At 44.2% G+C, this 12,287-nt stretch overlaps 1 protein-coding gene across 5 annotated transcripts in view; it reads left to right on the top strand.

The window, feature by feature from the left end:
- The window catches only part of LOC143297916 (dynein heavy chain domain-containing protein 1-like), a 186,789-nt gene that overhangs the window by 77,387 nt on the left and 97,115 nt on the right, over nucleotides 1-12,287 (top strand). For all 5 annotated transcript variants that reach the window (XM_076610490.1, XM_076610509.1, XM_076610526.1 and 2 more), the window contains exons 42-47: nucleotides 1,390-1,525; nucleotides 4,495-4,688; nucleotides 7,180-7,317; nucleotides 8,458-8,575; nucleotides 10,481-10,761; nucleotides 12,053-12,253. In XM_076610490.1, the coding sequence (XP_076466605.1) occupies nucleotides 1,390-1,525; nucleotides 4,495-4,688; nucleotides 7,180-7,317; nucleotides 8,458-8,575; nucleotides 10,481-10,761; nucleotides 12,053-12,253 (1,068 nt within the window). The remainder of the gene's footprint in view (nucleotides 1-1,389; nucleotides 1,526-4,494; nucleotides 4,689-7,179; nucleotides 7,318-8,457; nucleotides 8,576-10,480; nucleotides 10,762-12,052; nucleotides 12,254-12,287) is intronic.

A 12,287-nucleotide genomic window follows, 5' to 3' on the forward strand; every position in this document is an offset into this window, starting at 1 on the left:
GACGCAGGAGATGCTATGTATGTCACAGGCACTGTTGATAATATATTGCATGTATGTGACACACACTGTAGGTCTTATATTTTAAGTATGTGACTGACACTATACTGTAGATCGTACGTGACAGACACTACAGATTGTATGTGACAGACACTGTAGATTTTATGTGTGTGACAGACATTTAATTTTGCGTATGTGACAGACACTTGATTTTGTGTGTGTAACAGATTGTGTGTAGATTTTATATTTTAAGTATGTGACAGACACTATATGTTATATATTTTATGTACGTGACAAACACTACAGATTTTATGTGTGTGACAGACACTATAGATTTTATGTATGTGACAGACACTACATATTTTATGTATGTGAGAGACACTGTAGATTTTATGTGACAGACACTAGATTCTATGTGTGTGATAGACACTGGTGATTTTATGTGACAGACACTGTAGATTTTATATATGTGACACTGTACATTTTTATGTGTGTGTGACAGACACGGTAGATTTTATGTGACAGACACTGCAGAGTTTATGTGACAGACAGTGTAGATTTTTTTTTTTATGTAACAGACATTTAATTATGTGTATGTGACAGACACTTGATTTTGTGTGTGTGTGACAGATTGTGTGTAGATTTTATGTATGTGATAGACACTGAAGAGTTTGTGTATATGATGGACACAGTAGATTTCATATCTGTGAAAGATACAGTTGATTTTGTATATGTAACAGATATAGTAGATTTAATGTATGTGACAGATACAGTACATTTAATGTATGTGCCATATGTGTATGACAGTAGATTGTATGTATGTGACAGAGAGTAGATTTTATGTATGTAACATACATTGTGGAGCTCATGTATATGACAGGCATAGTAGATTTTATGTATGTGACAGCCAGAGCAGATTTGATGTAAGTGACAGTTTCAGTTTCTCAAGGATGTATCATTGCGTTCAGACAAATCCATATACGCTACACCACATCTGCTAGGCAGATTCCTGACCAGCAGCATAACCCAACGCCCTTAGTCAGGCCCTGAGTGCATGCTTATATATTTATGTACCAGTCAGAGTGGATTTCTTCTGCAGAATTCTGCCAGAGGACAACACTCTGGTTGCCATGGGTTTTTTTCAGTGCACCAGGTGCGTGCTGCACATGGGGCATCAGTTTATCGTCTCACTCTAATGACTCGGTGCTCAGTTTGATTTTCCAGTCAAACTTGGGAGAAAGGGCAAGAGCAGGATTGGAACCCACACCCTCGCAGACTGTGTATGTTGGCAGCTGAGCGCCTTAACCATTCTGCCACATTGAGTCAGCTCCAAAACACAGAAAGAGCGGTTATTTATTGATGTATTGATTGGTCTGCTGTTGACTGGTTCAGGAGAAAGGCCTGGTGACCTACTTTGAGGACACGTGGGTGGCGGAGAGAGACCAGCGGCGGCACTCCATAGAGAGGGAGATAGAGATCAAGGAGTCGGAGCTGTACAAGAACAACAGACCTCCTCCTCTCTTCTACGGTCAGTTCTCATAACCTCACCTGCCCTGCCATTCATTTCTTTTCAGGAAACAGTAAGTTGATGATTCTGCCCTTTGCAGTAATGGTTTCATTCTTTGCAATCATGATTTGGCTGTGATGTACATAAGTGTGTAGGAGCTCAACCCCTGCTTTCCTTTAAACAAAACAGCAACAACAAAAAGACAATCGTTCAATGGCTCATTACATAGGGATAATACAGTTCTTTGAGTTTGATACACAGAATTCTTATTGCTTCATTTGCACAGTCATTGCCACATTGTTACACACATTACTGTATATAATTATGGTAAAAAAATAATGCATAAAAAGAACTGTTTCTCAACACCATCCGGGATGCATGCACCAAGTACAGGAGATTCTACCTTGAGGTCCTGAGCTTCCCCTTTGAGACACTCATGACTCATTCAGCTGTGAGGAGGACATGATTGAAGTAAAAAAAAAAAAACCTAGTGATATCAAAGCGACTGATGAGGGTTGAACCATAATCTGCCAGGTGTGAAGCCATGATGCTCACCATGTTTCAGTTTCAAGGTGTCAGAGCATGTAGACTGATCCATATACACCACACCACATCTGCTTTGGGAAGGAAAAGAGCAGATGCTTGACCTTGGGATAAAGCCAACACACTGGTCAGGCCTTGAGGTCCACCGCGTTGTCTCTGGTCTGGAGCAGTATCCATTCCTCACGGCCTGTAGGAGACAGGTCTGGAGCAGTATCCGTTCCTCACAGCCTGTAGGAGACAGGTCTGGAGCAGTGTCCATTCCTCACAGCCTGTAGGAGACAGGTCTGGAGCAGTAGCCATTCCTCACGGCCTGTAGGAGACAGGTCTGGAGCAGTATCCATTCATCGTGGCCTATAGGAGACAGTTCTGGAGCAGTATCCATTCCTCGTGGCCTGTAGGAGACAGGTCTGGAGCAGTAGCCATTCCTCACAGCCTGTAGGAGACAGGTCTGGAGCAGTAGCCATTCCTCACAGCCTGTAGGAGACAGGTCTGGAGCAGTATCCATTCCTCGTGGCCTGTAGGAGACAGGTCTGGAGCAGTATCCATTCCTCACGGCCTGTAGGAGACAGGTCTGGAGCAGTATCCATTCCTCACAGCCTGTAGGAGACAGGTCTGGAGCAGTATCCATTCCTCACGGCCTGTAGGAGACAGGTCTGGAGCAGTAGTCATTCCATGTAGGAGACAGGTCTGGAGCAGTAGCCATTCCTCACAGCCTGTACGAGACAGGTCTGGAGCAGTATCCATTCCTCACAGCCTGTAGGAGACAGGTCTGGAGCAGTAGTCATTCCTCACAGCCTGTAGGAGACAGGTCTGGAGCAGTATCCATTCCTCACAGCCTGTAGGAGACAGGTCTGGAGCAGTATCCATTCCTCACAGCCTGTAGGAGACAGGTCTGGAGCAGTATCCATTCCTCACAGCCTGTAGGAGACAGGTCTGGAGCAGTAGCCATTCCTCGTGGCCTGTAGGAGACAGGTCTGGAGCAGTATCCATTCCTCGTGGCCTGTAGGAGACAGGTCTGGAGCAGTATCCATTCCTCACAGCCTGTAGGAGACAGGTCTGGAGCAGTATCCATTCCTCACGGCCTGTAGGAGACAGGTCTGGAGCAGTATCCATTCCTCACAGCCTGTAGGAGACAGGTCTGGAGCAGTATCCATTCCTCACGGCCTGTAGGAGACAGGTCTGGAGCAGTATCCATTCCTCGTGGCCTGTAGGAGACAGGTCTGGAGCAGTATCCATTCCTCACAGCCTGTAGGAGACAGGTCTGGAGCAGTATCCATTCCTCACGGCCTGTAGGAGACAGGTCTGGAGCAGTATCCATTCCTCACGGCCTGTAGGAGACAGGTCTGGAGCAGTATCCATTCCTCACAGCCTGTAGGAGACAGGTCTGGAGCAGTATCCATTCCTCGTGGCCTGTAGGAGACAGGTCTGGAGCAGTATCCATTCCTCACGGCCTGTAGGAGACAGGTCTGGAGCAGTATCCATTCCTCACAGCCTGTAGGAGACAGGTCTGGAGCAGTATCCATTCCTCACGGCCTGTAGGAGACAGGTCTGGAGCAGTATCCATTCCTCACGGCCTGTAGGAGACAGGTCTGGAGCAGTATCCATTCCTCACGGCCTGTAGGAGACAGGTCTGGAGCAGTATCCATTCCTCACGGCCTGTAGGAGACAGGTCTGGAGCAGTATCCATTCCTCACGGCCTGTAGGAGACAGTCAGGGAACATCAGCCTTGCTGTGAAATCAGTACATTGATGTGTCTTTCTGTTTGTTATTGAATAATACTGTGATTTTTGTCCGATGTTTAATCCTTGTTCACTTTCAAATGTGATTGAACTATCACAATATCATTCAAGTAACAAGACACAACATTTGGTGACATGTGCGGGATTTACTGTTGATTTCCCAAAATGATGCTGATCAGTGATAATTTACTATGGATTACTTTATTCTTGAACACAACAAACTGATTGTTTCCTGTTTTCATCTTTTTGTGCTGTCATTCATACAAAACAGACACAGTTTTGTTTCTTTCAGTTACATTCACATCTAATTTCTGAAGTTGATATTAAAGTTTTCTAGGAAGAAGGAAGCTGTCTATCATAGAATCTGGGAGAGGTGTTGCCAGCATGAAGGGGATGCTCTGATTGCCTTGTGGTGGGAAGGCAGTGACTTGTAAACAAAATAATGGTTTTATCCTTAAAAGGTCAAAATGCATCCAGTAGACTCATCGAGCAGTTAGTTCTGGAAAAAACATAAGCACATGAAAAGTTTTTACATTTTTCTACTAGTATGATAACTAAATTAGCACAAAGTCATTACGCTTGTGACAGAATACATTTCTATACTAGCATGATAGCCACATGAGTACGTGGTCATTACGCTTGTGACAGAATACATTTCTATACTAGCATGATAGCCACATGAGTACGTGGTCATTACACTTGTGACAGAGCATGTCAAGTCAAGCCGTCGGCGCAACGCCCCCGACTACAGCAAACTGGTGGCAGAGCCCATGTACCAGCAGCGGGTGCTGGGCAACGTCATGTTCAGCGGCAAACTGATCACTGCCAGCGCCAACTTCGGCTGCTTCATGACCATGGGGCCCTCAGGGGCCACCCCTGTCAACATTCCCGACAACTTCAGGGTACGTACATACAGGTACTTCTCTGAACTCTTCTGACTTCAAGGTATTTACATACTGGTACTCCTCAGAAGTCTTCTGACAGCTTCAGGATATGTACATACTGGTACTCCTCAGAAGTCTTCTGACAACTTCAGGGTATGTACATACTGGTACTCTTCAGAAGTCTTCTGACAACTTCAGGGTATGTACATACTGGTACTCCTCAGAAGTCTTCTGACAACTTCAGGGTATGTACATACTGGTACTCTTCAGAAGTCTTCTGACAACTTCAGGGTATGTACATACTGGTACTCTTCAGAAGTCTTCTGACAACTTCAGGGTATGTACATACTGGTACTCCTCAGAAGTCTTCTGACAACTTCAGGGTATGTACATACTGGTACTCTTCAGAAGTCTTCTGACAACTTCAGGGTATGTACATACTGGTACTCTTCAGAAGTCTTCTGACAACTTCAGGGTATGTACATACAGGTACTCCTCAGAAGTCTTCTGACAACTTCAGGGTATGTACATACAGGTACTCCTCAGAAGTCTTCTGACAACTTCAGGGTATGTACATACTGGTACTCCTCAGAAGTCTTCTGACAACTTCAGGGTATGTACATACAGGTACTCCTCAGAAGTCTTCTGACAACTTCAGGGTATGTACATACAGGTACTCCTCAGAAGTCTTCTGACAACTTCAGGGTATGTACATACAGGTACTCCTCAGAAGTCTTCTGACAACTTCAGGGTATGTACATACTGGTACTCCTCAGAAGTCTTCTGACAACTTCAGGGTATGTACATACTGGTACTCCTCAGAAGTCTTCTGACAACTTCAGGGTATGTACATACAGGTACTCCTCAGAAGTCTTCTGACAACTTCAGGGTATGTACATACTGGTACTCCTCAGAAGTCTTCTGACAACTTCAGGGTATGTACATACTGGTACTCCTCAGAAGTCTTCTGACAACTTCAGGGTATGTACATACTGGTACTCCTCAGAAGTCTTCTGACAACTTCAGGGTATGTACATACTGGTACTCTTCAGAAGTCTTCTGACAACTTCAGGGTATGTACATACTGGTACTCTTCAGAAGTCTTCTGACAACTTCAGGGTATGTACATACAGGTACTCCTCAGAAGTCTTCTGACAACTTCAGGGTATGTACATACTGGTACTCCTCAGAAGTCTTCTGACAACTTCAGGGTATGTACATACTGGTACTCCTCAGAAGTCTTCTGACAACTTCAGGGTATGTACATACTGGTACTCCTCAGAAGTCTTTTGACAACTTCAGGGTATGTACATACTGGTACTCCTTATAAGTCTTGTATTTACACACTGATATTTCATGGAATTCTTCCACTCTGTTTTGACGCATCTGACAACTTCAGTTTTGATAATAATAATAATAATAATAATAATAATAATAATAATAATAATAATGGATACTTATATAGCACACTATCCAGAAATCTGCTCTAGGTGCTTTACAAAAACGCTTTTGTTAACATAAAACACATCTATGTTACATACACACACCAAAATGTGACACCACACACACACACACACACACACACACACTGCATACATACATTTTGACATACATGTGTATCTAACAGCTACCCTAACACATACACACACATAGGCAGGCACAAACTTACATAAACACACGCACACACAATACACATTCATATACATGCATGTAGTTATGTACACATACATATGTATACACACCTAGTCAAGCACACCTAACGAAAAGGAAGTGGACCTGGCACAATTGAACTTATTGCTGAGGGAAAAGGTGAGTTTTGAGACGAGATTTAAAAGATGCGAGGGAATCAGAATGACGGAGGTTATCAGGGAGCTTGTTCCACGTCTTTGGCGATTGAAAAGAAAACGATCTTGCTTGACACAAGTATTTCTGTTCCGTTTATCATACAGGGAAAAAGTCAGTTCTCAGTATAGTGAACATCCTATACATGAATGCATAGTGTGTGTCATCTTGAAATATACTATATCTATGTTAGTGTTGAAGAACAATGAAGTGAGTAGGGTAAAGGATACAGAGTGGTAACTCTCTCCATGTACAAGGTACACAACTTCAAGTCAATACTGCTTCTGCTACCAGATCAGCTAGCACACAGATAAATAAAAGGTACACTGGAACAACTGGAACAAACTGACACTTCCTCAGAAAGGAAGCTCCGGGGTTGTCCTTATACCACTCATTTGACATGTGCACACAGCAGGAAAGACAGAAGAAATACGCAAAGCTTTTTATTCAAGACTGGCATAGCCTTTTAATCCCATGTTTGTGTTGAATTTAAACTATGTTTATGTGTCGTGTTTTTGTGTATTCTTTGTGTGTTTTTTGTTTTTTGTTTTTTGATAACAAGTAAGTTGAAGGAATTGAGGCATTATTTTTAAAAGAAGAAGAAGAAGAAAAGAAAAAAAAAGAAGGCATTGATTTATGACAGTCTCCTGTGTTGTGTGTCCTCCAGCTGCTGATGCGTCCCTGTGCGCTGATCAAGCCAGACACGCGGCACATCCTGTCTGTGTGCCTGCAGACCTTTGCCTTCCAGCACCACGCGCTGTGGGCACAGAAACTGGCGCTCTTCTTCAGCCTCCTGGAGTCACAGGTACTCAGCCAGTGCAACGCTACCTCCTGCATCGGTGCTGTCTTTTCTGGTTTTGTCAGTTTTTTGAAAATCCGCTGTCAACACCAAATTTAGGATGGTAGATATAGGAAACTTTTTTTTTCCACACATACCACTTTTGATGGTCTGAGTATTTCAGTTTAAACTGTATTTCTGGGTTGTGAAAATTTTATTCTGTTTATTATTTATTTCTGTATTTTCTTAGTCTCCAGATCCACAAAACTTTCTCGAGTCCTTCCTGTTTCTTTGCCGAACTAACATTGAAGTTTTTGGATTAGTGGTTTTTTAAGTTGCAGTTTTAAGACAGCATGACGTTTTATTTTCATGATTGATGATGATGGTGATGAATTTTGTACAGTTGCCCCATAGAGGGATGTACCATGTACCCTTGCAGAATGTGATGAGGAGGAGGAGGAGGAGGATGACGATGATTGTGTACAGTTGCCCCAGGGAGGGGTGTACCATGTACCTCTGCAGGATGTGAGGATGATGATGATGATTATGATGATGATGATGATGACAATGATGATGATGACAATAATGATGATGATGATAATGATGATGACAATGACTGTGTACAGTTGCCCTGGGGAGGGGTGTACCGTGTACCCCTGCAGGATGTGAGGATGATGATGACAATGATGATGATGAGGAGGAGGATGATGATGATGATGACGGCATTGATGATGATGATGATGACGACGACGACGATGATGATGATGATGACATTGATGATGATGATGATGACGATGACAATGATGACGATGACGATGATGACACTGATGATGATGACTATGTACAGTTACCCCGGGGAGGGGTGTACCGTGTACCCCTGCATTATGTGAGGATGATGACAATGAAGATGATGATGATGATTATGATGATGATGAAAACTGTGTACAGTTGCCCCGGGGAGGGGTGTACTGTGTACCCCTGCATTATGTGAGGATGATGACAATGAAGATGATGATGATGATTATGATGATGATGAAAACTGTGTACAGTTGCCCTGGGGAGGGGTGTACTGTGAACCCCTGCAGAGGAGGTGAGGATGATTATGATGACGACAATTACAATGACAATGACAGTGATGATGATGATGATGACAATGACTGTGTACAGTTGCCCCGGGGAGGGATGTTCCGTGTACCCCTGCAGGATGTGAGGAGGTTGGTGATGCTGGCCTCCACAAAACTTCAGGATCAGGAGTTCCTTCACCGCATGCCTGACTCACCTAATGGTGTGTGTGTGTGTGTGTGTGTGTGTGTGTGTGTGTGTGTGTATGTGTTTGTGTGAGCATGTGTGTTTGTTTGAGCATGTGTGTGTGTGTTTGTTTGTGTGCTTGCATGTGACTGTGTGTGTGTGTGTGTGTGCACGCGTGCATGCATGTATGCGTGTGTTTGTTTATGTGCTTGCATGCAACAGTGCATGTGTGTGCATGTTTTTGTACAGGTGTGTTCATGTCTGTGCTTTTGTCTGTGTGCATGCACTACATCTTTGGTCTAAATCTTGGTGTGGTAAATGGTGTTGTACACCGTAGAAACATACTGAAACAATCATTCACACTGTTTCTGTCCATCTGACGAACGAGAAGAAGAAGAAGAAGATTTAGACTTTGACTGGGCTTCATGATCATGATCATTACGCCAGAAAGTTTTCCTTATACCTATGTGTGTGTTGTTTTCTTCCTGGACACTCTTTTGCTGACTCTGCTTAATTAAACTGATACACAGATACAAAAAAAGAGTTCTGAAAAAAGAGACAAGGTTCATCAGGAGAATTATTTCACAGTGTTGAGTTCTTGCTCTTAGTGCTCTAATCATTTCTTAACTCACTCAGTACGGCCAGTCCTCTCTTCTCCTCTACACAGACCCCTCGGATGTCCAGTGGGTGTCTGAATGACCCAACCTTTAGCTTCCGTCGTCAGAATTGTGGTATTTTTTGTTAACATTCATGTCTTCAGTATAGGAGCCTTCCGCTTGCAATATTTTGATGATGGTAATTGGGGTGAAACGCTGTTAACGTCGTTTCTTTCGTCATTCGTATGGAAAGAGTTAAGGCGGTCAGTAGCTGTGTCCCCTCCAGCTGCCTCAGTCCATGGACCCAGGCACAGCAGACCCAGATGGACCCAGACCGAGTTGGTTGCCCACACACGTTCCCATGCAAACGCAACAACAAAATGATGTGCATGACAAATTCAGGGGTCAGGTGACGAACGAACAAATCGCATTGATTAGTTTTTTCATCACCTGAATCGAAGTGCCAGGAAAAACATGGTTTGCACAACCAGAGAAACCACAGCTCTAAACAGATGGGCCAGCTGGGTCTACTTACTATGCATGGCTTGGACCATCTCCTTTGAGCTTGAAAAGAGATTCACCCATGCTGTTCTTGTTTTTTCCTGCTCTACGGGCGAGGTCCGCTGTGCACACAGCCTACAGCGTCTTTATTAGATGTTATATGAAACTCAACAACCATGTCTATATTACATACTACATGATTTGCAACAACAGTTAAGTGTCTTGAGCATTGTGCACTTTACCTTTGAAAGATGACTGAAATCTGGGGAGTGTTGGCTGTGTGGTAATGTTTCAGTCTAGGAACCAAGAGAATCTGAGTGTGCAGGATCAAATCCCACACATGCCACACTGTATTATAAAGTGTTCAGAGCAAAATCAAATTTGTTTAGGTGCAATATAGGCAACCTTATTATCGAAAACACTCACAGCAAAAATTGTATTTGATCAGGCTCTGAATTAGTAAACTTATATATATTGTTATTATCATTAATGCTTTTTATTTTTATTATTGTTTGTGCACTCTTTTTTTTAACTCCTCAAGACTGAATAAGCGCGTTGGGTTACGCTGCTGGTCAGGCATCTGCTTAGCAGAGGTGGCATAGTGTATATGGATTTGTCTGAATGCAGTGACACCATCTAGAGTAACTGAACTTTTTTTTTTCTTTTTCCAAATGCAGTGAAACCTCCTTGAGTAACTGAGCTGAACTTTTTTTCTTTCTTTTTTTTTTCAAATGCAATGACGCACCTTGAGTAACTGAACAGAAGTGAACTTTTTTTTTTTCTTTTTCCAAATGCAGTGATGCCTCCTTAAGTAACTGAACTGAACTGTGTTCTTTTCTGTTCAGACTCTGGGCTGGAGTGGAAGCACAGCAAGGCGGAGATGGACCGTCAGACAGGGGAGGAGCACTGCCTGGTGTGGGCGCTGAGGCAGACCCTGACGCCCCGGGTGCAGGAGGAGGACCAAGGCCACTTCCTGTCCCTGATGCAGGATGTCTTCCCCCAGACCTGCTCCGCGCAGCTGAAGGCGGAGAGAGAGGATGGGAGGGGGAAGGAGCCGCTGGAGGCCATCGTCAGGGAGGTGCTGAAGGAGGACAACCTCCTGGACAGCCAGCACCTGGTGGAGAAGGTGTGTTGGTGATGTTGTTGTTGATGTCGTTGTTGCTGCTGTTGGTGGTGGTGTTGTTGTTGCTGCTGTTGTTGATGTTGTCATCGTTGTTGTTGTTGTTGGAGGTGGTGGTGTCGTCATCGTTGTTGTTGCTGTTGTCATCATGGTTGTTGTTGTTGTTGTTGGTGGTGGTGGTGGTGTTGTTGCTGTTGTCATCGTTGTTGTTGTTGGTAGTGGTGTTGTTGTTGTTGCTGTTGTCATCATTGTTGTTGGTGTTGTTGTTGTTGCTGTTGTCGTTGTTGTTGTTGTTTCAGGGTGCAGTGCTGTGTGTTGGTTGTGTGTAGTGGAAAATAACCAGTAGGGTGGGCTATGAAAAGGTAGGTCTTGGAAAAAGTGTGTGGGATACATGCACGGATGTATGTATGTATGTAGACCACAGCCACACTACACTGCGTACCCCACCACAAGCCACAACACAACACACTCACACACACACACACTCAAACAACACACACACTCAAACAACACACACACACACACACACACACACACACACACACACACACACACACCTGCAACACTCCTGCAAAATTATGTAGAAAAAAATCCACTTCAATAGGAAAACAAATATAATTGCAGGCAGAAAAAAATGTGAAAAAATGGGTGGCGCAACCTGCAACATTTACACACACTGAGGAAGGGGGGAAGTCGGCAGAGTGGTCAAGACAAACCTCTGCTAATACGGAGAGTCCGTGAGTCTGGGTTAGAACCCCGCTTTTGCCTTTCTCCCAAGTTTGACTTGAAAATCAAACTGACTATCTAGTCATTTGCATCAGATGATAAACTGAGGTCCTGTGTGCAGCACGCACGTGGTGCACTGAAAAAGAACCCATGGCAACCAGAGTGTTGTGCTCTGGCAAAATGGCAAAATTCTGTGGCAGAAATCCACTCTGATATGTAAATAGATGTATATGCACGCACACAAGGCCTAACTAAGCATGTTGGGCTTCGCTGCTGGTCAGGCATCTGCCTAGCAGATGTGGTGTAGTGTATATGGATCTGTCCGAATGCAGTGATGCCTCCTTGAAAAAACTGACATTGAAAATCCGGGAGGTTATCGGCCGTAGCTACTTTCATTTTCTCTGCATGGGCGGATAGCAGTTTGCACAGGACAGGAATGTCAGACCCCTGCCGGAGTCTGCACTGGTGGGTCATGGTAAGTATGTTACTTAAACGTAATTTTAGGTAGAAAATTTCCTTTGAAACTGAAAAAAGAAAGCAGCCGGTAGTAACGTGGGCAGTTGTGTGACAGGTGTTACAGCTGAACGCAGGCCTGGCGGTGCACTCCCCAGTGGTGATGGTGGGGCCGGCAGGTAGCGGCAAGTCCACCTGCTGCCATGTGCTGGCCCGAGCCATCAACCTCCGCAACTACAAACTGTTTGCTCCGGACCACTCCAACGATGAGCTCACCACGGACCGCAACGTCGTCTTCCAAAGCGGGCAGAAGCTGAAGGTGGGTACAGGTGCCTGTGTGTGGGCAGTGAACC

The sequence above is a fragment of the Babylonia areolata genome, chromosome 2, assembly GCF_041734735.1.
Source record: "Babylonia areolata isolate BAREFJ2019XMU chromosome 2, ASM4173473v1, whole genome shotgun sequence".
NCBI lineage: Eukaryota > Metazoa > Mollusca > Gastropoda > Neogastropoda > Buccinidae > Babylonia > Babylonia areolata.